This window comes from Talpa occidentalis, unplaced genomic scaffold (genome assembly GCF_014898055.3).
Source record: "Talpa occidentalis isolate TD23 unplaced genomic scaffold, MPIMG_talOcc4v2.1 talOcc4.7, whole genome shotgun sequence".
Taxonomy (NCBI): Eukaryota; Metazoa; Chordata; class Mammalia; order Eulipotyphla; family Talpidae; genus Talpa; species Talpa occidentalis.
Genome location: NW_023605083.1, coordinates 95,855,871 through 95,883,012, shown reverse-complemented (window position 1 = coordinate 95,883,012; position 27,142 = coordinate 95,855,871). Strand labels below are relative to the sequence as shown.

General features: G+C 40.0%; 1 protein-coding gene and 1 pseudogene across 3 annotated transcripts in view; one reads left to right on the top strand and one right to left on the bottom strand.

The window, feature by feature from the left end:
- The window catches only part of ARHGAP44 (Rho GTPase activating protein 44), a 146,872-nt gene extending 122,079 nt beyond the window's left edge, over positions 1 to 24,793 (bottom strand). For all 3 annotated transcript variants that reach the window (XM_054689774.1, XM_037494784.2, XM_037494783.2), the window contains exon 1: positions 24,674 to 24,793. In XM_054689774.1, coding sequence (XP_054545749.1) covers positions 24,674 to 24,726 — 53 coding nt within the window. In that variant the 5' untranslated portion in view covers positions 24,727 to 24,793. The remainder of the gene's footprint in view (positions 1 to 24,673) is intronic.
- On the top strand, positions 7,821 to 8,036 carry LOC119232645 (60S ribosomal protein L38-like; annotated as a pseudogene).
- Positions 24,794 to 27,142: the final 2,349 nt, after the last annotated feature.

The following is a 27,142-nucleotide window of genomic DNA, read 5'->3' as shown; positions in this document are numbered from 1 at the left end:
TCCCTCCCCTCTTCCCCTCCTTGCCTGCCATAGTGTGCCTCTGGTTCCATATGATCCAGCAATTCCACTCCTAGGTATTTACCCAAAAGACACAGAAACATTAATTCAAAAGAGCACCTGCACCCCTGTGTTTATAGCAGCACTATTTACAATAGGTAAGCTATGGAAACAACCCAAATGCCCAAAAACAGATGACTGGATCAAGAAGATGTGGTACATATACACCATAGAATATTACTCAGCAATCAAAAAAAGATAAACTCATGAAATTTGTAGCAACATGGATGGAGCTGGAAGAGATCATGCTCAGCAAAATAAGTCAGAAAGAAAAGAAAAATACCGAATGGTCTCACTCATATCAGGAATTTAGAAAACCTAAATAAGGGACCAGGAAAAAGACTAATTGGCCTGTTTTTAAAAGTGGGTTGTTTTCTTATTGTTGAGGTTTAAGAGTTTTTGGTATATTTTATATAATAATCATTTATTAGGTCTATCTTTCCAAATACTTTTTCTCAGTTTATGGCTTATTCTCTCATTCTCTTGACATTGTCTTTTGCAGAGCATAAGATTTTAATTTTAATGAAGTCTCACTTATAAATTAATTCTTTCATGAATCATGCCTTTGATTATAAATCAAAAAAGTCTGTAATTACCACACCCAAGGCATCTAGGATTTCTACTATATTATCTTCTAGGAGTTTCACAGTTTTGCTGTATCTTACTCACTTTTGATTATGCCAGCATTACAGTACAGGCTTAACAATAGTTTATCAAATCCATTTCATAGGTCATAATTGGAACTAAGTCTTAATGAAATAGTCTCCACCTATCATTATTAGGAACTTTTTGTTCTTTTTCTCTTAGTTGGTGTTTGAAAAAAGTATTATTAAATATTGAGTAGCTACAAAAAATGTTTAAGACTTTAAAAGACTGGTAACATACAATAGAAAATACAGTCCAGAAACAGACCCACATTCTGTTTACTGGTTTGAGACAGAAGCAATAAGGTACAGATGGTTGTTCAAGAAATGGTACTGGAGAAATTGGGGATTCATCTAGAAAAACAAAAGACAAAATTGAACTCTATGTTATAACACACTCAAATACCTGAAGCGGATTATAGATCTCAATGTGAAAGGTAAGTAATAAGCTTCTGAAAGAAAATATGAAAGAATATTTCTTTAAGAATGATTTCGCCAATAAGATACAGGAAGTACTATTAAGAAAAAAATGAAAAGTTGGACTTTGTCAACATTTAAAATTTCTAATCATCAAGAGACATTAAGAAAGTGAAAAGCAGGGCCTCCCCAGTGGTGCAGCAGGTTGAGCGCAGCACTATGAGGCTGTCTGCAGCCTCTGCAGCGCGGGTTCAATTCCTGGCTGGCCAGGGAGATACCCACATGGTGTGGCAGACCTCTCCTGTCACGCCCGCTGCTTCCCTCAGCAGTGTCTTCCATCCGTCTGCCTATTCTGCTCCCTGCTCTCTCTCTGGTGAACCCTCTCGCCCTTCCTGTGCCTCTGGCCTGTACCCCAGCTATTTATAAATAAAAAATAAATCTTAAAAAAAAAAGTTTAAAAAAAAAGAAGCAAAAAGCAAAAAACAACCAGCAGAAAGTACTGGTAACAATTTAATAAAAGATCTCTGTTCAGATCAAAACAAGGATGGGAAGAGCACAAGGGACCATGGTGATAGTTCACGTGTGAATGGGTGGTGGGAATTTCACAGGGATTATAACCCAGATGAAAATGCATACATTCTACAAAAATTAAAAATGATGTAAAAATATATAAAATAAAAAAGATCTCTATTCAAAAATTTATAAAGAACTCCTACAAATAATGAAGAGACATAGAAACCAATTCAAGTAGGGGTAAAAGATCGAATAGGCATCCATAAAAGAAGATACCTGAATGGTCAATAAACTCATGAAAAGGTTTTAGACAATTTTAGTTGTTAGGAAAATGCAAACTGAAGCTAGAAAGAGGCACCACTATATAAGGATCAATGTTAAAAATTAAAAGGATGGACCGTACCAAGCACTGGCACAAATATGGACTAACTGGATTCTCCCATATAACTCATGGGAATATAAGAGGATACACTTTGAAAAATTGTTTCACCATTTCTTGTAAAATTGACCTGCACTTAGATTCCTGGATATGGATCCAAAGAAACAAGCACACATTCACAGAAAGACTTATATAAGAATGATCTTAGCATACTTTTTTTCAAAAAAGCCAAAAACTGGAAACTATCCAGTTGTCTACCAGTAGATGATGGATAAACAAACTATGAGTATATTTAATCAGTGGAATTCTATAGAGGAAGAAAAATAAGCTTCTGACACATGCTACAATGTGGATAAATCTCAAAAACAATACTGAGAGAAGCAGCCAGGCACAAAAAAGCACATACTGTATGGTTTATGTGGCGTTTAATTAATTGTCCCAGCACCATTTGTTGAACAGACATTTCTTTCTCCACTGATTCATCTTTGCAACTTTGCCTAAAATCAATTGACCGTATTTGGGGGAATCTTTTTCTGGCCTCTCTGTTCTGTTCAATTGACCTAAGTGTATATATCCTTGTCAGTACCACTCTGTTTTGATTATAGTAGCTTTACAGTAGTTATTAAAATTGGGTAGTATGATTCTTCCAAAGACATTCTTTTTAAAAACAACTTGATACTCTAGTTCCTTCATGTTTCTATGCATATTTTAGAAACAGATTATATCAACAAAAATATCTTGTAGAAATTTTGATTGGAATTACATAAAATATATAGATCAACATAGGGGAAACTGACATAACTAGACTGAGTCTTGGAATCTTGAATATGCTATCTCATTTATTTTGGGTCTTTAATTTCTTGCATCATTGTTTTATACTTTTCAGCATATAGATGCTGCACATGTTTTACTAGATTTATCCCTAACTTTTCTAAATTTCATTTCCAATTACAAGTATATAAAAATACAGTTGATTTTATACTTTCATTTGTATCTTAAGACTTTAATAAGTACACTTATTAGTTTTTAGGAACTTTTTCACAGGTTCTTCAGTATTTCATCCATAGGCAAACTTGTATCTACAAAAAGGGCATTTTATTTAGTCCTTTCGTCCTTTCCAATCTTTATATTTTTCATGCCTTTTGCACTGACTAAGCTCTCTGGTACACGCTAGATAGAAGTAAAAGAACATCTCTGCCATGGCTCCAACCTTTGAGGAAAATCATACAGTCTTTCACCAACAAATTGTTGTTAACTGAAGGGTTTTCTTAGATACCTTTTATCAAATTAAAATTCCTCATATTTCTAATTTGATAAGGTACTTTACATAAATGGATTGTAAATTTTGTCACATGTGTTTATGTTACCAATTGACACACATTTTGGTTTTTCACTTCAATCATTTAATATGGGAGATTACAATGATTTATGACTGTTTGCTAATCATACATTGCTGGGATAAATCCCACTTGGTCATACCTTATTGTTTCATATACAGTATTTGATTTGCTGATATTTTGAGTTTTGTACCTTTACTTATGAATACTATTCATCTATAGTTTTCGTTATCAGGGTAATGATGACCTCACATAGATAGGAAGTGTCCTATTTTCTGAGAGAAACTGTGTAGAACTGATGTTATTTCTTTAAATGTTTTGTAGAATTTGCCAGTAAAACTTCCTGTACCTGGAGTTCTGTTTTTCGAATGAACTCAATTTCCTTTTGGATATAAGACTATTAAAGACACTTACTTCTTCTTTATTGAGTTTTGATAAGTTGCAGCTTTCAAGGAAATGGTATATTTTATCTGAAATGTCCAATTTATATGCAAAGTTGCTTGTAGTACTTTCAATCACTTCTTAAATCTATAGTGATATACTCTTTTACCTAACCTGATAGCAGTCTGTGTCTTCCATCTACGTTAGCCAGTTTGGCTGAACCAACTTTATGGATATTTTTAGAACATCAGCTTTGGGTATCACTTATGCTTCCTACTGTTTGCTGTTTTCTATTTGATTGCTATTCCTCCCTTTATTACTTTCTTTGTATTTAATTTGGGCTTATTTTCTTCTTTTTCTGTTTTCTTAGGATGAAAGCTTAGATTATTGATTTTATACCATTTTTTTCTAATACAAGTATTTAATCTTTTAATGTCTCCCTGAAGTATATCCCCCAAATTTTAATATTCTATATTTTCATTGTTACTCAAATAATTTTTAATTTCCCATATAATTTCCTCTAAAGTCCATTGATTATTTATAAGGATGTAGCTTATGAACATTGAGATTATCTAGCTGAATTCTATTTATTATATCTATATATAGAAATATATTGTCATAGATTTCTGGTTGAATTCCATTATGGTCAAAGAACATAATTTGTGTAATTTCATCAATTTAAGTTTAAGATTTATTTTATGACTGAGGATAAAATCAAACTTGGTGAATATTTCCAGGTACATGAAAAGAGTATGCATCTTCTCCTTGTTGGAAGTTTTCCATAAGTGTCAATCAGATCAAATTAATTTATAGTATTATTGAGTTATATGCCCTTGTTACTTTTCTGTCTGCTAATTCTATCAATAACAGAGAGGAGTGTTTAAGTCCCCTCTAGAACTGTAAATGTCTATTTCTCTTCTCAGCATTAGCACTTTTTGCTATGTATATTATAAACCTCTCCTCTCAGGTGATATGTTTAAGTTTATTATGTTTTTTTGGTTTGGGGAGGTTATCTTTGGTGAAGTATATTTTTTATCATTTAATAAATCATCTATCCTTGTAATTTTCCTTGCTCTGAAGTCTACTGAATTGTTTATTAATATATTCACTTCACCTTTACTTTATATGAAGCAACCTTAATAAACTTAACAATTCTAATTACTTATTTGTGGGTTTTTGAGTTTTCAATATAGACTATAATATCTAATGATAGTTTAGAGCATCTTTCCAATTTTCAGACCTATCTGGCACATTCAGACTCTTACTTTGACTTATTTATTCTTCTTAGAATGGTAGGGATGGAGATGTGCCATTGCAACCGAATAGGGTCCCTTATCACATTCTGCTCAAATTAATTTACAACTTCTTCCCTTTTAGTCTAAAAGCTTATGAAGCAGTTTTAGCAAAGGGGGTGTATGGTTACTTTTAAACCCTCACAATGGGGAAAGGTAGACTTACAGGCTCACAACTTTTAAGATAAATAAAGAAGGAGCCGTGGGAAAGAAAGAAAATCATTACCTCACAACCAAATATAATTAAATATCCACGGGTTCAACTGCTTTGCCTTCTGTTTGACATTTTCCTCGTTGGTCTCCTCCATTCTAGGCTCTCCCTTTTTCAGTCTACGCAGCAGTTAAAGTACTGTTCTAAAAAAACAATGCTGTTAACCTCACCCTCCCTTTTCAACTGCCTTCAGAAGCTCCTCACTGCCTAACAGTACACACCTCACCAGCTCTGCTTCATTTCCACGGTTCTCTAAAGTCCGAACTCCCGCTCTCCACAACTGATCTCCCATCAACCTCCACAACACCCACGTCCTTCTAACAGTTTCGCCAATCCCACTGACTATAAAAATGCAACTTCCATTCCCTTCCTTGCTTTTCTTCTTTGGATTGTCTGCTCTTCTCTTTATTTAACTCTGAACTATTCTGAAAGCCCATTTTCAAGTTACGCCTCCTCCATGAAGCTTTCTCATGCAAAAAGGAGACGAGATGTTTCAAAGTTTTTTGTGGTGTGATCTGTATCTAGCTCATGAATGTGCTACCAGATGGTCAGTCTGGGACCAGGTCAGTGTCTGGATTCAGGTGGGTTCCAGGTTGACATATTTGGGCATGTTTCTTATCTTCTTTTTTTTTTTTAATAATAAATTTTATTTTTATATTCCCCATACAATTGCAACCCCCCCATTTTGACCCCAATCCCTCCCCTCCCGCCCCCCCACCCCCAAAAAGTGTCTCTGGTTCATAGTTTTTTGTTGATTTTGATTTTCACTTTCTTATAGTTATTCATTTTCCTGGTCCCTTATTTAAGTTTTCTAGATTCCTGCTATGAGTGAGACCATGTGGTATTTTTCTTTTTCTTTCTGGCTTATTTCGCTGAGCATGATCCCTTCCAGCGCCATCCATGTTGCTGCAAATTGCATGTGTTTATCTTTTTTGAATGCTAAGTAATATTCCATGGTGTATCTTATCTTCTTTTGACTAGCTCACTCTTCTGTAAAAGAGAGTGCTGGGTGCTCTCTAGCAGTACTGGGATTTACACACCAATAACAGTCCTCAGTGATCATTCAACTGTCTAACCCACAATCCTGCTCATCTCTTAATCGTTACCATGCTATATTCTTCTGTTCACTACTTCAGCCTTTTCTACCACACCAGAACTATTTTTCCCAATGTTAAACATAATAAACATGTACAGACTATGAGAGAAACAACTACTTTCCCTCACAGAAAAGGTATTGGGAGGGGGTATGTTTGCAAGGAAATACAACAGGCACTGATATATTAGTGTGCACATTCTAAGTGCCTAAAGGATAACTACGAGGGGGAACTGCTTCTCCTCCCCTCTCTATTATATTCCACAGAAGTCTCCTATTCCAGGCGACTCGGGAGAATAAGCAAGGCAGGACAAGGAGTTTCTTTAAGATCAATGAATAACATGAAGCAGTCCTTTTGTCCTCGCTTCTCTGTACAACCCAGGAAAGATGTAAGGTGAGGGCTTGTGGGAGAGGTTTTACAGGAAATGGAACCAGAATTCCAATACAGGGTGGGGTGAGGAAAGAAGGTGAATGGTGGGTTTTTTTTTCCCCACAATAATCTGACCTAACAATTATCCAGCATTCAGTATTTCTAACACTGTAAGATTTGTGGGAAGAGATGCGGTCTTCTTTAAAAACAGGCAAAGAGGAAAAACAAATCAAAAGCAAAAAATAAGGAAAGAACAAGTGATAAAAAGGCATAAAGAAAAACAAGGGAGGAACCTAGGTAGAGTGTAGAAAAATTCATTAATAGGCATATATACGTGAGCACACATGCATATATATGCATGTCGTTTTCTATTTGTCTATAAGGTCTATTTATATTATTTATAAATGAGCTTCCTGGTCCTTCGCATCAAGTAAGGAATGAATCTGCATCTGTTCAAGGTACAGAAAGTTTACAAAAAACAAATTGGCAGCTTTATGCCCCAGGACAGGATTGGGTATGTGACCTGGCATGCCCCATCACCTAAGGGGGGCATATCAGAATCTGAAAGGCCCCAGTGAGGTGGGTATACAAATATTAGGCTTATCAAAAGGAGATATTGAGTCTCGCAAATACTTAAACTTTTTTAGTCAGCAACAAAAAGACAAAAGATCATCAATAACCCTGATAGAGAAGGAAGCTATTGCTATTCGGAACATTGAGAAGAAATCCCAAAATGTGACACCAAAGAGGTGAGGTCAAGGGGCCAACAAGAGCGGGTCAGAGTGAGTCTGAGAAAGGGTACCTCAGGTCTACACTGCACTGACACTCCACAGGCCAGAAGAAACATCAGCTCCAGGTGCCTGAGGGCCTGAGCGGGGGTGGCCCATCATCCTGTGGTCTTGCATTTGTGCAGCTGAACTGGCAGGATGATATATGCAGCTCCTTAGGGCATGCAAAGCAAATTCATTATCATAAGAAATGGAGCAGGAAGGAGGATAGAGGACAGAGACATGGGGACTGGCCCAATTGCAGCCTGGCCCAACACACAGAGAAGTAAGAAAGGCTAAGGCAGCTGTAAGAGTCTCTGGGTCCTGCAGGCCTGAGCAGTTCTGTATACCCTATACCTATGCCTCAAAAAATTGAAGAACTCAAGGACTTTCTGCTTACAGTCCAGTGGAATGATGTCAAATTCATCAAGGTCAAGAAAAACAAGGATAATGTGAAGTTTTAAGTCTGATGCAGCAGATACCTGTACATATCTTGGTCACCACAGACAAAGACAAGGCAGAGAAAATGAAGCAGTACCTGCCCCCAGGCTTGGCAGTAAAGGAGCTAAAATGAACCTGACGTGCTGATGTGAACTGTATTTAAAATTTAAAAAATCTTAACTTGTCCGCTGTCTTTGAAGATGGGAAGGGAAATGTGATTTCTGGTGGGGACAGAGTGAGGGGTCTAGTTGCTATTTCCTTGCATCCCTCATCTTGGGCTATAAATCCAATACAAAATAAAGCCATTCTTTAAAAACAATAGGCTAAGGTTCAAATTGACCAAGAGCCCTGGCAGGTTGGCACGAGATCTACCATTGTGCAGTGAGTGGATCAATAGGAGCTTACTTAGGTAAGCAGGGACTGTTGCAGTACCTGGTATGGCTTTGATTTCCCCTTAAGTCTCTGGCTTTAATCACTATCTACAAAGTGTTCATTTCTTCTTTTTCCTACTTGGATAAAAATGCCTTAAGGAAAAAATTATCTGACATTCATTTTTATTTGCCTTATGGTTCCCAACACTGAGTTTCCCACAATGCAGGCAAAAAGTATGGTGTTGGTTGAATGACAAATGTGTGCTTTGTGGGTATTATGAGTTAAATTGTATCTGGCCAAAAGGTATGATGAAGTCCTAACCACAGAAAGCTCAAAATGTTGTAGCAAATGTAATTAGTTAAGAGGAGGTTGTACTGAAGTATGTGGCTCCCTAAGTCAATCTGACTGTTATCCTTGTAAGAAGATGAGAAGAGACAAAGATGAAGACACACAGGGAGTGTGTCATGTGATGATGGAGTCAGAAACTGGAGGGGTGTGTCTACAAGTCAAGGCACACCAAAGACTGTTGGCAACACTACAAGAGAAAGTTCTGACATTATTCTCTGATACCAACCAGATGTCCTATAATTCAATTCAGTTCTGACACTAACTACTCAGAGTTAGTGCAGATCCCACAAGTTAAAGACAAAGTACGTCATAAGACTGCCCCGACTTCAGATGCCAGCCAAGAGTTTTGGGTGTCCCCAGGTCATCTATAATTCTGCTCAACTGGCTACAAATCCAGGGTTTCCCACTGACCCTCAACAATTCATTAAAGAACTCACAGAACTCACTGAAAGCTAGTTTTATGTATATGTATAAATGATGCAACTCAGGAATAAGCCAGTGAAAGAGATGCAAAAGGCAAGGCGTGGGATGGGTGAGGGGAAATGCCAAGCTTCCATCCTCTCTCCTAGCAGAATCCAGGTTCCCTCTGGGTACATCAATTTGTTCCCCAACAAGGAAGCTCCACTGAGCTTGGATGTCCAGAGCTTTTACATGGGGTTTCATCTCAAAGGCTTAATGGATTAGGTCATTGCCCGTAACTCTGGATTTCCATCTCTACCTCCCTTCTCCTCCCTGGAGGCTGAGCTAGCTCGAAGTCCATCCCTTTATTCAACCGTTGGTCCTCAGGTAACTAGCCCCCATCCTACATTCCCTGTGGAAATGCAGCCAAATGACCATCCTTAGTGTCTACGCTTTGGTTTTGACTAAAGATCAAGGAGTCTTCCAGGGGGAATCCACTTCTAATGACTGATCAACGCAGAGGTATATGGACTGAGGCCCTTCTGCACAACTCAGGGCAATTCTGAAGAGACACCCAAGCTCTAGAGGCCACCATGGATTTCCTTGGGGTTGTAGTACAGCTAACTTCTCCTGCTGCCTAGTCCTGCTTCCTTTCACTCTCTTCCACAGGTACCTGGTAAGAACTCTGCATGTTATTCTTAGTTTCTACTTTTCAGGGATCCAATCTGTAACAGTAGGTGTCAACACTTATCTGTTTAATTAATGATTTTTTTTAGCTCAAGTTGTCATGCCTTACATATTCATCTTAGCATCTATGACTACACAATGACAAGTGTATGGCTTGTGACTAGAGGATTACATTTTTTAATTAAAGACAATTCTTAATTCAAAGTGAAAAATTAAAGTCATATATATATGGATAGCATAGTAAAATACTGGAAATAATGAAAGAATGATTACAAGCCCACAACTAAATATTCAACATGGAAACCTCAATTTAGGAGTGAATTTTAAAAAAATCATTCTGACACTTGTCAAAGCAGCACATACAGGGCCTCCCTGGTGGCGCAGCAGTTGAGCGCTGGGTTGTGAAGCTTCCCACAGCCTCTGCAGCACCAGTTTGATCCTGGCCACTGGGCAAGGGTCCCACATGGTGCGCAGACCTCTGCTGCTGCTGCCCGCTGCTCCCCTCAGCAGTGTACTTCGGTCCTTCTGCCTGCTCTGCTCTCCCCTCTGGCTCTGGTGAATTCTCTCACCCTCCCACGCTTCTGACTGTACCCAGTGCTTGTATAAATAAATCTTTAAAAAAAAAAAAAAAAAGCAGCACATACAGTTTCATCTCCATACCATTGAATGATCTGCCCCACTAACTGCAAAGCACTACGGACAACACAGAATTGTAAGACCTGATCCTGAAAACACACATCTACCAACCTATTAAGAAAACAGAATCAACAACAGAAATCAAAGCATGAAATAAATGATATAAAGTTGTTCCAAAGCAGAATGCTATGGATGCACAACGGAGCAACTGTGGGAGAGAGAGAATGGAGCAACATCTCAATTGAACCCTGAGAATGAATTTGACAATCAGTTCCTGAATCCCTTTTACATACCTGACCCCGTGCTGGGGGTCTAGAGACTAGAAGACTACGGAGAGCAGATGGATGCAGAACTGAGATGATAATACAACACGCCAAGTTGTACACATCAGTATGGACCAGTGGTCTGGGAATACAGTTCTGAGAAGTACAAAGGAGAGGCAACAGCTTGATCAAAGGTAAAAACACTGCCAAAGTAAGATGTGCACTTCACCGACTGACATGCCCGTGACATGACCGTGACACACTACAAACTGCCCAGCAGTGACTACTCCAAAGACGCAGGCTTGAGCTCAGCCAGCCCACAGCGTTGCCTCCCTCCCGCACACATTAATGGCCAATGGTAAACAGATGGAATAAACTGGCTTAGACCAGAGGAAAGGACTCTTGTCCCAAGGGCTGTTCTTTTTGTCTTTGGGGCTGCTATAACAGAATACAATAGACTGGGTAGCTTGACAAAAAACAGCAACTTATTTCTCACAATCTTGGAGGCTGGGAAACCCAAAATCAAGATGCAGTTGCTCTGAAGAAGGTTCACTTTCTGATTCTTGATGGTGACTGCTCTCTCTGTTCTCACCTGATGAAAGGGTACGGGATCTTGGGAGGGCTGCTTTATAAAGACACTAATCCCATTGGTGAGGGCTCTGCCCTGATGACCTAAATTGCTTCCTGAAGGCCCTAGCTCCTACTACCCTCACCTTGGGAGCTGGGATTCAACTTGTGACTTTGGGAGTGGGGGGAAGGGGACATACACACTCAGACCACACCACTTCTTCCCCACGTTCCCTCCTTGGTGTGTGAACATTAGAACAAATTACTGCAGTTGCTGCTGGCAGCTGTATGTTGACCACACAAAAAGCCAATCTGAGGAAAAGGCCCGGCACAGATGAAGACAAAGCCAAGAAAAATGAGAGACAGCAGGTGCCTAATCACAAGACACCAGGATTCTCCCCTCCTTTGGATGCCATGACACCTGAAATAAAGTTTCCTTGTTTAAAAACCATGCTGACTTGACATCTGCTACTAAAGTCAAAAGCACTCTAAGTAATACAAATCAGTTTTCTTTATTTCAGAACTCTGAGCCTTAAATACAGATACAGATTATAAATTTCTGAGGAGGATCTATGGAGTCCTGCATTTCCCACAGTCCTAGGGTTTTTTCCCTACACAACAAAAGTTTACAGAGAAGGCACATGACATTCTTCTGTCCATATCGAAAACTTCGGTGTGGTCTGTGCTGCAGAAAGTCAGAGAAATGAGATTTAAAGAAAGAATAAAAGTAAGGAGAGCACTGGGATAGTCAAGGGGAAAGACTCTGGGTATAATTAAAGAATCGGAAGTGAAAAAAGACAGAGACAAATTATAACTCAAAAATAGATTTGCAGTAACTGGCTGAATATGCAGGGGTGAAAAATGACTTCTCTGAATACCAAGAAACACATTCATTAGATCACTGCTAAGTTAATAGATCCTCAGCAAACTGATCCAAGGAGGGTCTTCAATGTCATTCATTAGTTTGGTCAACATCTGGTATACTGAATGGTCATCATCCTTTCTTGGCCGTCTGGGCAAAGTCTTTGCTTTTCCTTTGGGGTCTGCCCCTACCCCTCTGCAGTCACTGTGGATGTGCAATCTGAGAGCTGCCCACCCTTCCAATGTCTTGGAGGGAAGGTCAGGTCATATGACCCAAACTGAACCAATTAGACTCTCTGCTGGGAGGGAGGCATAGAGTGGATGCAAGAACAGAAAACAACTGTAGAGCAACCGTCTGAAAGTCTGCACTGCAGAGTGCATCAGGGGCACTATCTGAGCATCCCTTTGATTTTGTGAGCCACCCTCATCCTTCCCAAATCTCCTTTATTGGCTTAGATTAGCCAGAGTCTATTTCTGCTGCTACAACCCCAATTGCCCCCAGTTCCAAGTGATGCAGCAAGTTTCAAAATGTTATATGCTTTTAAAATTAGCAACTCTAAAAGTCTATTTGCATATCACTTCCTAATAGCAGACTATTTTGTTCTACAAAATGAGATCTGACATCACGTCCATCATAAGCAGCTTCCCATGTTTGAAATGAAGGTTCAAGAGAACTTCAAACATTCCTTTTTAGACATTTTGGAGCCCCAAACTTAAAAATATCATTAGAAGACATTCCGGTTGTATTTTACTGGACTGAATCATGGGAGGGGTTTTTGTTTTCTTTTATAAAATACATGTTTATGTTAAAGAACTTAGAATTTTTTAAGCACAAGCAACAGTAATCAAATCACTCATGATCCTACCCAGAAATAAATACCACATGCTGAATCTTCCAGTCTGTGCTGATTTCCTTCTAGACTTTTCTATGCATTTTTTTAAAAAACTATACAATCTCAACTCTGTAAGCTCTTCTATATACTGGTTCCTTATCTGAAACATTTCTCCATAAACTTTACATTTTTTGAGTGTTATATAAACACCAAGAGCATTACAAACAAACTAGAATTTAAGCACTCCACTAATATTAGACAGTTCAAGTTTTCACTTTTCCCCTACTTACAGTCATTAAAGCATAGCAATGAGGAGCATCAGCATCGGAGTCAGAGACCGGGGAGCAAATCTCAACTCCTTCCTTTACCAGATGTGTAACCCACAGCAACAACACCACTCTCACCTGCTCCGAGGCTCCTGCAGAAAGAGGGAAACCCTAGAACCTACTGGCAGAGTTGTTGTAAGGGATAAAGAGGAATGTCCATAAACTACTCTACAAATGTCAATCACAGGACACACTCAATAAAGGGCAGCTATGAAAAGAAGCGAGTTTGCGTGTTGGCCAGCGCAACCGTACCCTCAGGAGAGGGCTAAAGGTCTGTTCCTTTTTCAAGGTTCCTGTTGGGTTAATATGTTATATACAAGTCAGCAGGGCTTTTGCAGATCATAGAAACTACTTTCTTTCAACATACCGCATAGAGCTAAAAAAAAAAATCAATTATTATTTCAAAGGGTAGTCCCTTACCCTTTCTGATGAAACTGCAATAAGGAAACAAAGTGAAGAATTTTCTGATGATGGAAATTTCACTGTCTGCTCTGTGCAGTTAAAGGTACCTATAAGATATGCTGTGACCTTAAATGAATATAGTTTTTACTTTATTCAAGTCAAGAGCAGTTAATTAGCATTTCCAAAACACCTCAACTGAAGTAATTAAAGGGACCAGAAGCTGTAGAGACCACCCTCAATGACAGCAGACCAGGGGAAGCTTTCCCTTGCTTGCCCTACTAGGGACCAAGCTCAAATCTAGCTCTGCACCTTTCCTGGTCTGCTCTTCTAGCCTCAGCTCCCCATGTGTAAAATGGGGCAATAATTCCCCCTTTCTATAGATATGCAATGAGTTGATGAAAATCATGCTTATCACGTTCATAGCCCAGTTCTTGGCTCCAGGTGACAGAGCTGAGGCCGTCATGGCTTTCCTCTTTCTGGATCCATTAAGGATTGCCTTTCTCTGCCCCAAGTGAAGTGGGTATGGCCAGGTTAGTTTGGTTTGTCCAGTGAAATAAGAGTAGAAGTGATGTGCATCACTTCCAGAAGAGACACCAGAAGCCAGTGTGTGAGTCACCACACCCTCACTTATTGCCATCACACAGGTATGTATGCAACACAGCCATGGCAGTCAGCTGGCACATGGGCCAGTCACATGCCCGGGCCCATAAACCACTGGGATTTGGGGGGGTTTCTGTCACGGAAGCATAACCTAGACCACCCTAAGTAATACAATATCCATTAGTCACAAGGGGTATTAAATGAGTGAAGTTATCAGTATTATGGTTACCGCAAGCTATGTCATGCTTATACTAAACACAGAAAACTATATTTGATTTGGGAAAACAAGACAAACAGATATCAATTTCAAGCTGTAATTTTCAGGTACTTAGGAACACAAAAAAAGGTCAAAATGAATGCCTCGTGTCAGAGATTTTCAGCACAGCAAGGGAGAGTGGCAATAACTATAATTTACTGAGTGCTTATTATTTCCCAGGGTTATGCTAAGGATATTACATGTATTATATTATTTAACTCTGGCAATAATACCATAAAGTAGGTGGTGTCATTCCAATGTGGTAGGATAAGAATTTCTCATTATTCCTCTCCCCACAGTCATAAGGTCATCGTAAGAAGGAAAAAAAAAAGTGAATTTTGACATGAGAGGATATCAGCAAAAGTTCATTATCCTAAAAAAAAAGTTCCCTCGGAAGAGTTTGACAGATTCCTATAGAGGACTATGACAGAGAAAGAATGACCTCCTCACACTTGCACTTTGGAGGAAAGGGCAGGGCAGAGGGGACTGGGGTGAGCAGAAGGAGTCAAAGAAAACAGGAATGGACGGGAGAGAAAACACTCTGGTTATTCAACTATATTAGAGGATCCCCATCTCTACCTATATCCAGGGGCGTGTGTGACTAGTCCTAGTCAATGAAATGTGAACAGAGGTGATATCTGTAAGTTCCAGACCCAGGAATTTAAGAGCCAGATGCCCATGTCTATATTCTCTGTTGACTGTTAGCAGTGCCTAAAAGCCACATATGGTGGTAGTGGGGCAGGGGGCGGGGATGGATATAGACTGGATCCCTGAATTACTCCTGTGGGAATCCTGTCCTTGTAGTCCCTTGATTCACATCATATTTCACAGGTATTTAAAATAAAGTTTGTGAGTTAAGACTCTGAGATTCCAGAGCTTAAATGTTATCATAGAAGAGCCAAATCTATGCTGATTAATACAACACGGAAAAGGGAAAAAAAGACTCAGAAAATATTAGGAAAGGGAAAAAAGCCCAAGAAAGTGAGAAGAAATGTAAAAAAAAAAAAAAAAAAAAAAAGGAAAGCAGAATTTACTACAAAGAGAGAAAGAAGACACTGATCAAGAACTAGTGAAGAAGAATTTTTTTTTTTTTAAATATGGGTAGATTAAACCTAAGAGCTATAAGGTTTGAGGGGGAGGAAATTCTCTAGCAAAGTCAAGGTAAAAAGAGAGACAAGGAAACAGGATGATAGAGAAGATCCAGTCATATACTCAAAAATGATTCTATTAAACATTAAAATTATAATAAAAAGAATGCCTCTCTATACAATATGCTACTAAAAATGATACAAGAAAAGATAGAAAACATAAATAGTTCTTTAACCACTGAAGAATTGATATCAAAGAACTATGGCCCAAAAATGTCCTAGAAAAGTTGTTTTCAACCTTCAAAGTAGTCCTTCTTCACCATTCATTGTACAAAAAAAAGCAAAGTGAATAAATTCATTTTGCACTGTTGTCAAAATCTGAAAGGTATAGCAAAAGAAAAAAACAGATACTCTCATTTGTGAATATTAAATACTAAAATCCTAAATAAAACTGTAAATCCAACAGTATATAAAAAAATTAATAAGTCATAGTCAAATAAAACTGACTGTAAGAAGGCAAGGAGAGTTCAAAATTAGAAAAATCTACTGAGTTTAAGCTTATAAAACACAAGCTCCTTATGGGTAGGTCGCCATCACTGATGGATCCGTTGCACAGAAAATATTGCCTGAAACATTGTAAGTTCTCAATAAATATTTATTACACAAATTACTGAGTGACCATATTAATGAATTAAAAGAGAAAAATATAAAAGGCTATCATTAAAGACCATGAAAATAAAGTTAGTCAAAATTAACTTTGGTGACAAAAAAAAAAAACAACGTAAAATAAGGAAACTATGTCATATGTATGTAACATGGTTTAGAAACAAAATCTTTCAAACCAATTATCATGCATTTCCATGAGGATAATTAAAAAGACATGGATGCCATATTATCACCACAATATGTTAACAGTTTTCTACAAGACCTAAACAATGCAGCTACACAAGAAAATAAAGTATAAATACTGAAGAGGAAAAGCAAAGTATCAGTTTGCAATAATGGCTATTGTAAATTATTATTACTATCCAGTAGACTCAATTCTTTTTAAGTACTTAAAATAATTGAGATACTAAGCAAAAGGGATAGTTGTTAAGAAATGTATCAAAAAGGGATTTTGTCACTGTGCAAATGTCACAGATTGTTCTTACATGAACCTAGATGGCATAGCCTACTACATACCTAGGCTCTCTACAGGGACCGGTGTCATATAGGAGGTGTATTTTTGACCAAACTGTCATTACATGGCACTTGACTATAGTTCATGAAGTGGTTAAGATACAAAAATTCATAACTTATGTTCCCACAACAAAGAATAAGAAAATATAACTGAACAAAAGATTCCAATTAGTTAAGGCTACAATAAGGACCATGACAAATTATCCAAAAATTAAAGAAAATTATACAGGACCTAAATGGATAAAAACTACTTTATAAAATCACAATCAGACTTAAACAAACATACTCCTTTTCTAGATGGGAGGAATTCTCACTATACTTAATATTGTAAAAATGTCAGATTTTGCTATCTTAATATATACATTAAAAAAAAATATCAAGGTTGAACAAATGAAAATATAATCAACTCTCTTTCATAAGGGAGAATGTATAGACTGGCTATAGTTAAGACACACCCAGATACTTCAGAAAAAGCTGTTGAGTTCTTACTGCCAGGCTGAGGAATTACTCTGGACAAAGCTGGGAGGAAGGGACCATACTAATTCTATTGCTCCTTCTGCCCAAAATAGAGGACATGCCACCAACTGTTCACCTAGGAAGCTGAGCCATTTCAAATTCTTGTCACAACTGACAAAAAGGTTAAGAGAACAGACTAGAAATCCTAGAAATAGATACAAGTAGATGAAATCTTATAGCACATAGTAATGGTGATATTTCAATTTAGTGGGTAGGAATTACATTATTCAATTAGTAGGGTAACTTTTTATTATTTTGATTATTTTTATTGAGGTATAATTAAAAAATAAAATTATATACAATGTGATGATTTGATATCCATACACATTGTAAAAGATTGCTACCATCCATCCAGTCAATGAATATATCTATCATAGCATACAGAGGGAAAGTGTTTTGCTAATTTTTTCCCTTCCCCAAGGGTAATATTTTTAAAAAAGAAAAACTAAATATGACACCTAAATTCATGTCATACATCAAAATTAAAAACTAATAAAGATTTCATGGTAAAATAAAATACAAATAGTAATGAAAATACATAAATATTAATGTAATCTGGGCTTAGAAAAGTGTTCCTAAGCATAACATTTAAACATCAACCATAAATTGATAGACTTCAGATCACAAACATTAGATTTCCTTATGGCAAAAATGACAAAATACAAAAGATCAAAAGAAAAAAAAAAAAACGAAAGATGTGTGTGGCAGATGACAAAGCATTTTTGCTTCATATGTTAAAAATTACCTTAAAATCAATAAGAAAATAGTTATGAAGTCGGTCTTAGAAAAATGAGGCAAAGACATATGCAAGCAATTAATAAAAGGAAACAATGTTCAGTAAACATAAAAATGCTCAATGTCTTATTGCAGCACTATTTACACTAACTAAGATATGGAAACAACCTAGATGCCCCAAAACAGATGACTGGATCAAAAAAATGTGGTATATATACACGATGGAATACTATTCAGCAATCAAAAAGACAGACTCATGCCATTTGCAGCAACATGGATGGAGCTAGAAGGGATTATGCTCAGTGAAATAAGTCAGAAGGGAAAAAAAAATATCAGATAGTTTCACTTATAGGAGGAACATAGGGGAACCAAATAAGGGATCAGGAAAAACAAAAAAAGATAAAACTAGCAGACAAACTACAAATCAGTGACATTCCACTGGGGAAGGAGAGGGATCAAAACAGGGGAAGGAAGAGCACAAGGAGACTATGGTTATGATTTATGGGTGTCTTGGAGGTGGGGATATTACGGGGATTACACTTGAAAGGAGAATGAACAATGATGTAAAAATATGTATAAATTAAAAGAAAAATGCTCAAGGTCACTAGAAATTAAGAGGAGAAAGGGGAGGTTTTTGTTTTCATTCATGCAATTAACAAACTTGCAATATTAATTGTTGATAGAATTGGGGAAAAACTGATATTTCTATCAGGATGTGTATTCATTCATATAAAATATACACTTACATAGTCATGAAAGTAAAAGGAGATTGGCTGACTAGAATGGAATATTACACAGCTTGAGAAATTATATTATAGATACAGTTATTGATGTGGAATGATTTTGAAGATATAATATGAAGGGGGGGAGCAGGTTGTAAAATAGTATACACAGCATGACCTCTCTTGTAAAGAATATATGTACATTTATCAAAAACTAATTTTTGATAATATTAATTGCAGTCTCCAGGTAATACGATTGTTGGTAGGTTTTTCTTTCCTTTTGACCATCATAAGTTTATAACTTTTCTGCAATAAACAAATATCATTGATGTAACCACGAAGAAAGTTTGAAAAAAAAGTAAATTGAATTCTGTGGGAAAGTAAACATTTATACTAAAAATAAACTCCAATGTTGGAAAATGAAAGCAAAACATCTGCTTCCTGGACAGAGAGAATAGTTTTAAATTGCTAGACAGTCATGCGCTCCCAGGCAGTAGGATTCCAGGTACCAGCTTACTCAGATGCCCTGCATCCAATGGGAGAGCCCTAATTCCTGCTCCCTCCCCACAATCTTCTCTCTGACCCACAACTAACCCAAAACAAAGCTTAAACATAATTTTATTATTTGCTGTCATTATCAACATAGCAGTTGAAATAATCTTCTCTTGATTACTAATAGAAGGGACGCTTACTAATCCCTCCTAAAAGGGATTTACAACTGTAAATTAAATACTTGTTTTACTCAACTCACATGGTTTCTAATTTGCTCTTCCTAGAGAAACAAAAGAAGGTCCATCAAAAACAGCACTCAATATCCATCACTTTCTTTGGTGGGGTAAAATGGGAAGTGAAGTCATTCATTGTTATCGAAGAGAATGGCTCTATTACAACGTCTTGCAGGTCCAGGATAACAGAGTTCTGCAGGAAATTCAGCAGCCTCACACTGACTGCTGAGAGCAGTCCAGCAGAAGGCTGACACTGACAAATCTGCACCTCAGGAGCTTAGAAGACAAGAGCAAAGAAAATTCTCTCTAGATTTGCCAGCCTGTTCATCAATCGGTGAGCATATTCTGTTATTTCACATATATACAGCACAGCAGGTGGCAAGACATAGGCTTCCATAAAAACTAATGAAAAACTTCGCTCTGAGACCTAATAAACATGCACAGTGCTCGCTGGGGGACAGGTCTGGGTCTGCCTGGCCCTGCTGCGCTAACAAAAGATCCAGCAGAGTCTGTGTTGATGCTGATCTGACAGGTCCAGATCACAGTCAAGGAAGTGGGGAGAAAGCAATCCAATGATTATTCTGGAATTGGTTCTGACTTCTCCCTAGAGTCCTCCTGACTGGGTCATGGCTTTCAGGAGGCCTGCTGAAGGGCAGGAGAGTATCTCAGAGAAACCTTCAAGGAGATCTTCACCGTCTTTGGCTGCTGTGGACTGAGCACAAATGCCTACAGCACCAGTGTTCCTCAAGGTGGCTGCGTCCTCAGCATCTATCTTGGAACCACTGGCTGCTGCAGTTGGATCCTGAGCACTGCACAGCAGCAAGGATACTCAGCCAAGCTGTGCACCACAGACCAAGCCTGCTCACAGTGTGTGCTGAGCAGTCTAGGAATGGAAAACGCGGCTCTGCAGACAAAACTTTGTCTTCCATTCCCCAAGTCATACTCTTTGAAACCAAACAATCCCCAACTCAACCAACCTTGCTGCAGCCCATCCTCTCATTCCTCCCACACTGCCATAGCTTCTTACCTATTCTCAAACACCTGGAACATCACTTGTTTTTGCACAAGAGCATCGATTCCATTTTACAATCACCACTGGGCAGTGACCATTGGAATCAGTTTCTAAGTAATACTTTAGACTTAGGAAGACAATGTATTTTTGGAGGCTGAATGAGCTAGCTGGAAAGGAAAATGACAATGAGCCTCATCATCCATTTGTTGGGCTCTTCATGTAAGGCAGGCTCTCTTTAACCTTAAATTTCAACTTAGGGCTTTATTCTACTCAACAGAAACCAAATGTCATTTCAAAAAAAAAAAAATTCTATGTTTCAGGGTGATTCTCACCCGAGTAACCAAGACAGTCTTTTGAAGTTTAAAAAATAATAAATAATGGCACCATAAACCAGGCATGAACTAAATCCGCCCTTAAATCTTGCTCTAGTCTTCCAAAACCCACAATGTGGCTGGGCCTCACTCCTCTGAACACCATTCCCACCTCAAAACAAAGAGACAGAATCCAGAACTTCTTCCATCTTTGAGTTACTCGATGTGACTCCCCTATCTATAATAAATGACTCCTGCTGACTTATTCAGTTGCCAAAGAATTTCAGAGAATCTACTATTATGCTGGGCATTAGAGCAGTGTCCCTGCCCACAAGGAGCTTAAAGTCTAGTGGGAAATATAAATGATAAAAAATAAAGCTTACAGTACGATAAAACCACAGCATGCCTTTAAAGTGCAGATTCCAAGAGAAGAGGAATTTTGTTTACTCTGCACTCCAATAGTCTCTGAGTCAGGGCAGTGCCTGGCACACAGCAGGCACCAAATAAATACTTACAGAATGAATGAATGAATGTTTGCCATAGTGTATATAACCCAATAAACATTTATAATATTTGTCTCAAGTTATTTGTATCTACTATTTATCAAACCTGCCCCAGTGCTGAGCACTGTGTTAGGCACTTTTCAGGGGGTAATCTCACGCCATTATGACCACAAGTACTACATTACCACAGTGCAACCCTGACTGTTTCCATTTTGCAGATAAGGAAAGAAAGTGCAGAATTAAGCTCAAGACCCCTAGCCAATAAGCAACAGACCAGCTCTGTCCCACTCAAAAGCCTGTCCTGTTCCAAACATTAGGCATCCAGCAATTCCGTCTGAAAGACCCAAAGGAAGATGCCCCAAGAATGAATGAAGGGAAGGGATGGAGAGGGGAAGTAAAAAAGGAAAGAATGTAGGCAGCGACTGGAGAGGGCGACCAAGAAGATGAAACTTTCCCATTAAATGCAATGGGTTTTATAAATTCTTCATGATCGCTCTATACAGATGTGAGCATTTAAAGAGAAAATACTGGTAACTCTGTAGAGTACACTGAAGCACAGAATGTCCAGCACTGTTAAAGCGACTAGATTCAATCCCTAGCAGTTTCATATTCCGAAGAACTCTGAAACCTACAACTTACAGAAGGAGAGCAAGGTGTACAAATATCAGCTCCCTCAATCCCATATCTTAGTCTTCCCTCAAAAAGAGGAAAGTCATCACTTCAAAGATATGCAAGGGTAAGAAAGAACCCAGTGGTTTGCTGAATAATGCAACTCCATAAATTCCAAAATTCCAAATCATAAGGCTTCTGCTGATTCAAAAGTTAAGAAGCAGTTTTAAGATCACAACTAAGTACATTCCCAGTAAGTTAAAAATAAATGCTGTCCCTTTTATTTACCCACATGGACCCTAGCATAAACATTCTGATCTTGTCAAGACATGACTTGAGCAGCAACTGTCTACAAGTCATTGCACAGTATGTGCAGAGCACACGTTGGTCAGTATGTTTTATTGGGGGCAAACAAACAAGAAAACAAAAACTGCAAAAAGCATTTCAAGAGTAATTACTGCTTTGACAAAAATGAACGGATGATCACTTAGAGAGCCAATGACAGTGTCTCTCCAAGGCCTATGAGCTGAGACCTCAATAACTCCAAATGGGGAAAGCACATCTTTAGTGGGCAGGAAAATGTGAAAACAACAGAACAAAAGCCCCCGGGAGGGAAATGAGCTTGGTATGTTTGAGGCCACTGTGGCTGAAGCACACCAAATGGGTAGAGGATAGAACAGAATTAGTATGAAAGACATAGAGGGACCAAGTCAGGTATGGTCTTAAAGGCCATTGGAAAGATTCAGGACTTAAGTGCAATGAGATGCCATGAACTGATTTTTCTCTTTACAGGGTTCACTTTGAATGTCATCAAATGGACACATCAGTGACACAAAAATGAGCTGGTCCTTACTATCCCTGGTACATGACACAACAGCAAAAAGAGTAGGAGTACTCTTTATCACAACTGATAAAGAGTAGGAGCCACGGGAGTCCCTACAGACAAGTGGAAAGTACCTCTTGGTGATCAGTTGCTGGGATTTCTAAGTACTTTCAAAAAAAGTAAGACCACTTATTTGAAAATCCAACTTTCCCTGTCCTGTTGTCATTCCCTCCATATGGATGAGAGTGAAAAATAAGATTTGATGCCCAAATCTTACTATTTTGTAGCAAATACTGAAAAGAGACAGGAGGGTTGTGTTTCAGAGGGGCAACCTTCCTAACATTGAGATTCAAGCACTGAACTGAAACCCCAGACCAATCAGATGAGCCATCCAAGTTTACAGTCAGGGGCATCCTGAGTGCTTGGTTGGTCCGATGTGATGGCTGGTGCAGAGCAATGCAGAAGTCAAGACCTTAAGACAGGTCAGTTTGACTGTCAACTGCTAAATAATCAATACCAGGAAAACATTATTTAATGTCCAATCTATCAAAAGGCAGCCCACGTGAGGCTATATCTGTGGCAAGACCACGCCAGAAATCTGGGCTAATCCGACTCTGCTATTCATAAATTCTCCCTCTGTTAAAGCACATGTGTTTGGGAAAGAAAAATGAATCCAAGTCAATTTTAGACATTGTTACTTGGAAACCATCTGGAGTCCCTGGAAGCCTAAGAAGCCATCACATCCCCTGCCCTCAAATGTCCATTGTTAATTAGGGCACTATCCTCACATCCGAGTTTAATGTCCCCTATTCCTCCAGGGATGTCCCCACCCCCACACTACCAGGTGCCAGTTCAGGCTGCACTTCCCACCCAAGGAAGGTATTTGGTTTCTTGGTAAACCTAGTGAAGAGCCCTCAATGTGTTGAGCTTGCACTTGAATTGCACCCAAAGCTGGGTTCTTTGCTTTCTACTTGCTGTCAAACTGCACACCTGAATTCCTTTGCCACAGCAACAACACAGGGTTCCACGCTGGGGTCAGAAGTCCATGAAAAATCCCCTCTACCTAACAATCTCGTGTTCAAAGCATGTCTAGCTTTGGAAGAGACCCACCAGCAGCCTTATGTAACATTAATAGATGTTGGCACCCGGCAGAGCCACTCCTGGAGGCATTAGCCCAGAAGTAGCCCATTTTCACTGTGATGACAGGCTGGGTCTTGCAGCTTCCTGGGGCCTGGCTCTTCCAGATTGTAGGGCCTCTGTCCCCCTCCGCTACCTGGCTGTGATCCTCTGCTTATCTCATCTTTCGGAGGAGTTGGGCCGCCCTTTCTGCAGCCTCCCTCCCTTCCCCAAAATCAGTCTCAGGACCAACCAACGCCATTCCACCAGCACCTTCCCTGCCCCCCACCCCACCCCTTTAGATCCTCTCTCCACCACCTCACGCCTTAATACACCCGGCCAGGAAAGAGATCCAGAATCTCCTACAGTCCTACGCCCAGAAAACAAACACGGCAGGAGGGGCTGGCTCAGCTCTGCCAAGCCGACCAGGCCCGACACTTTCCTTGGACCCCGCCGGAGCCCCGAACTCGACGCAGGGCATCTCCGATCTCCGGAGAGCGACTGCGGTTTGGCTCCCTCCGGCACCATCAGAGCAAACACCTGTTTCCAGGAAGCCAGGCGGCCGCAGAGAGCAGGGAGTCCTGGGGAAAGGCAGGGAGGACGAGGTGAAGGGGCAGCTGGGGACGCAGGTAAAGGATGCGTCACACTTTGCGCTTGGCAACCGGCGCCCGGGCGCAGCGGGCAGAGCGCGAGAAAGGCTTGGGGGTCTGCGAAGTTCAGAAAGGAGGGGTCGCACCTGCGAGCGGAGCCCCGGGAGGCCGGTGCAGGGAAGGGGATGGCGGGGAGGGGCAAAAAGAGAACGGGAGGCCGGGCGGGCTCCATCACCTGCGCGCCCCAGCGGATGCTGCCTCGCAGGCGCGCACCGGCCCGCGGGCGACCTACCTGCCCACCGTCTGGTTGGCCAGCTGGCGCATGCGATTGAACTGCTTCTTCATCGTGCCCCGCTGCCGCGCTAGCCCGGGAGCCGAGGAAGGACGGAGCAGCCCGGCGCCCGCCGCAGGGTTACATGGCTCCCGCGCGGAGCCTCCCGGGCGACGGCGGCACTGCGGAGCCTCCGGGAGCCGTCTGGCCCGCGCGCGGCTCCCTCCCGAGGGCACCGCCGCCTACTCCACCTCCTGCCGCGGCGGCTGCTGCTGCATCCTCCTCACGCGCGCCGCAACGCCTTCATCGTAACGCCCCGGGCTGCCCTCGGCGCCGACCAGGTCCGCCCGGGGTGCCAGCCCCCAGCCCCAGCCCGGCGCGGGGACCCGTGAGTCTCCGCAAGCTGCTGGCCCGCTGGCCGGGTGGTCCCCGCTGCGCCTGTGCGGAGGGCGCCGTGCATTCTGGGATTTGTAGTTTTTCCGCGCCCCCGTGCCCACCTTTCTTCTGTCCAAAGTTTGCAAGCACCGTGGAGTGCAGAGGTGAGAGAGGGCAGTGTCTCCAGGGGCCTCTTGCGTTTTAGCAGGCTGGGAAGGAAACCGTTTTCCTGTTTTAAAAGTGGCCAAGGGGAACCAAGACTACAACTGCAAATATAGAAAGAGCATCTGTCTCATTGTATTGAAGGGAATGTTAGGCATTGCTGTTCTGAAGACACAGAAGAAAAATTTATGCTAGCTGGTACTGGCTCATAAAGCTTATTGTTGAGGTGCAGGCTTACACTTGGAACACAAGCGTTTGATGGAAGAGTTTTGAACCTGGCATGGCAAGCATCCCAGAAGTTTGATCCTTAATTTTCACCAAACCCAGTAGTAATCAGAAATCAGTGTAGAGGAGGGATATAATGGTAGTGACATTGTCTATAGGCCCAATTTGACCTGGATAACTTTCTCCTATGGCTAAGATTCAGTTTGCATAGCTATTCCAATTCCCCATCCAGCTTGGAAGACCAACGGGCATAAGCTGTGGCAGGCCTGGAGCACTACACACTGGTATCACATCAACTTCAGTTGGTACTTGAACAGGTGTTATGACTTTCTTCAGGCTCTCAGGAAAAGAGAGGTAAAAAAGATAGGTGATTGCAATGAGATAATTATTATCTATCAAGTAAGAGCAATATTGTTGGGTGTCAGGGCCTTTAGATCAAACAGATATGTGTTCATCTATTAGAATTGAAAGTCCCAATTATATAAACTTAGGAAAATTTTGTAAACTCTCTAAGCCTCAATTGCTTCATCTTTAATACAGAAACAATACTGCCGCAAAGATAGCAGAGACAGAGATCTATTTGTTAAATCTCTAATATTCAAATAACATAGAAATAACAAATTTCTATGTAATACTTTAGGGTAAGGTAAAAAGTATTAGGCTTTTCTGCCCTCCCACCATTAGGATGGATGACGGAACCATGTGGTCCCGAATGCATGCCTGATGGCGGGCACCTGGAGTAGGGTGTGGACCCATGTAGATGGGATTCACCTGGGCTGAGACTGGGCTTTTAGGGGTGGCGTTGCGGGGACGCCAGCAGAAGCCGACAGAGAAGCAGAGAAGCAGAGAGCAGAGAAGCAGAATGAAGGCCGGAGAGCCCAGAAAAAGTGAAGACTTGCTGGGGGCTGGGAGGCCTGCCAGCCTCCTGGCCCCCCAGCACCCCTACCTGCCATGTACCCAGTAAATCCCAATAAAAGCCTGCAAAAACCACTGAGGGTTCCAGGACTCCTCTTTACTCGGTCTGCTGGATCAGAAAACCTGCTTAGTGTCTGTTCCTGTCCTTACAAATACGTTGTTTTATTCACTTACTACAAGTATGAGTAAAGTTAGCAATCATATAGAAAAATACCATTCCTCCAATGAATTACTAAACGTATAAATGGGATACATTTTTTGAAATGGGATATTTTGCATATGTTGATTATAGTTGCAAGATGTCCTAAATATGGTTCTAAGTATCTTGCTGGCCAGCTGAACAAAAAATGGTTTGAGGCATGTCTTGGCTGAATGATCATGAAATCTTTAATTAACTGTGAACTTAGCCTCTGTTTATTAGGTCAGCTGCTCTACTCAATTTATAAGTGATGGCATTATTTGCTTCTAACCAAACAATGTAATGTCTATGATGTCAATATAATTTTTAAACAAACTGAAGTTCTTTTCACTTTGAAATCTTTATAAAAAGCCAGGGCACAGCATGGTTTAAATATGTATTCCAGCATTTAATATGTCGAAAATAAGACTCAGCACTATACTGTAAATGAAAGATATTACTTATCCTATTCAGATTCCAATTTTCTTTATACCTACAGATATCAAACTTATAACACTTAAGTACATCTGTTAGTCTGAGGTATTTTTTATACAAGAGGCTACATGTTCCCACTTTTGGACATAGTAGATTGCATTGTCAACCAATTTTTTAACACTTCTCAGATCTATACCTCA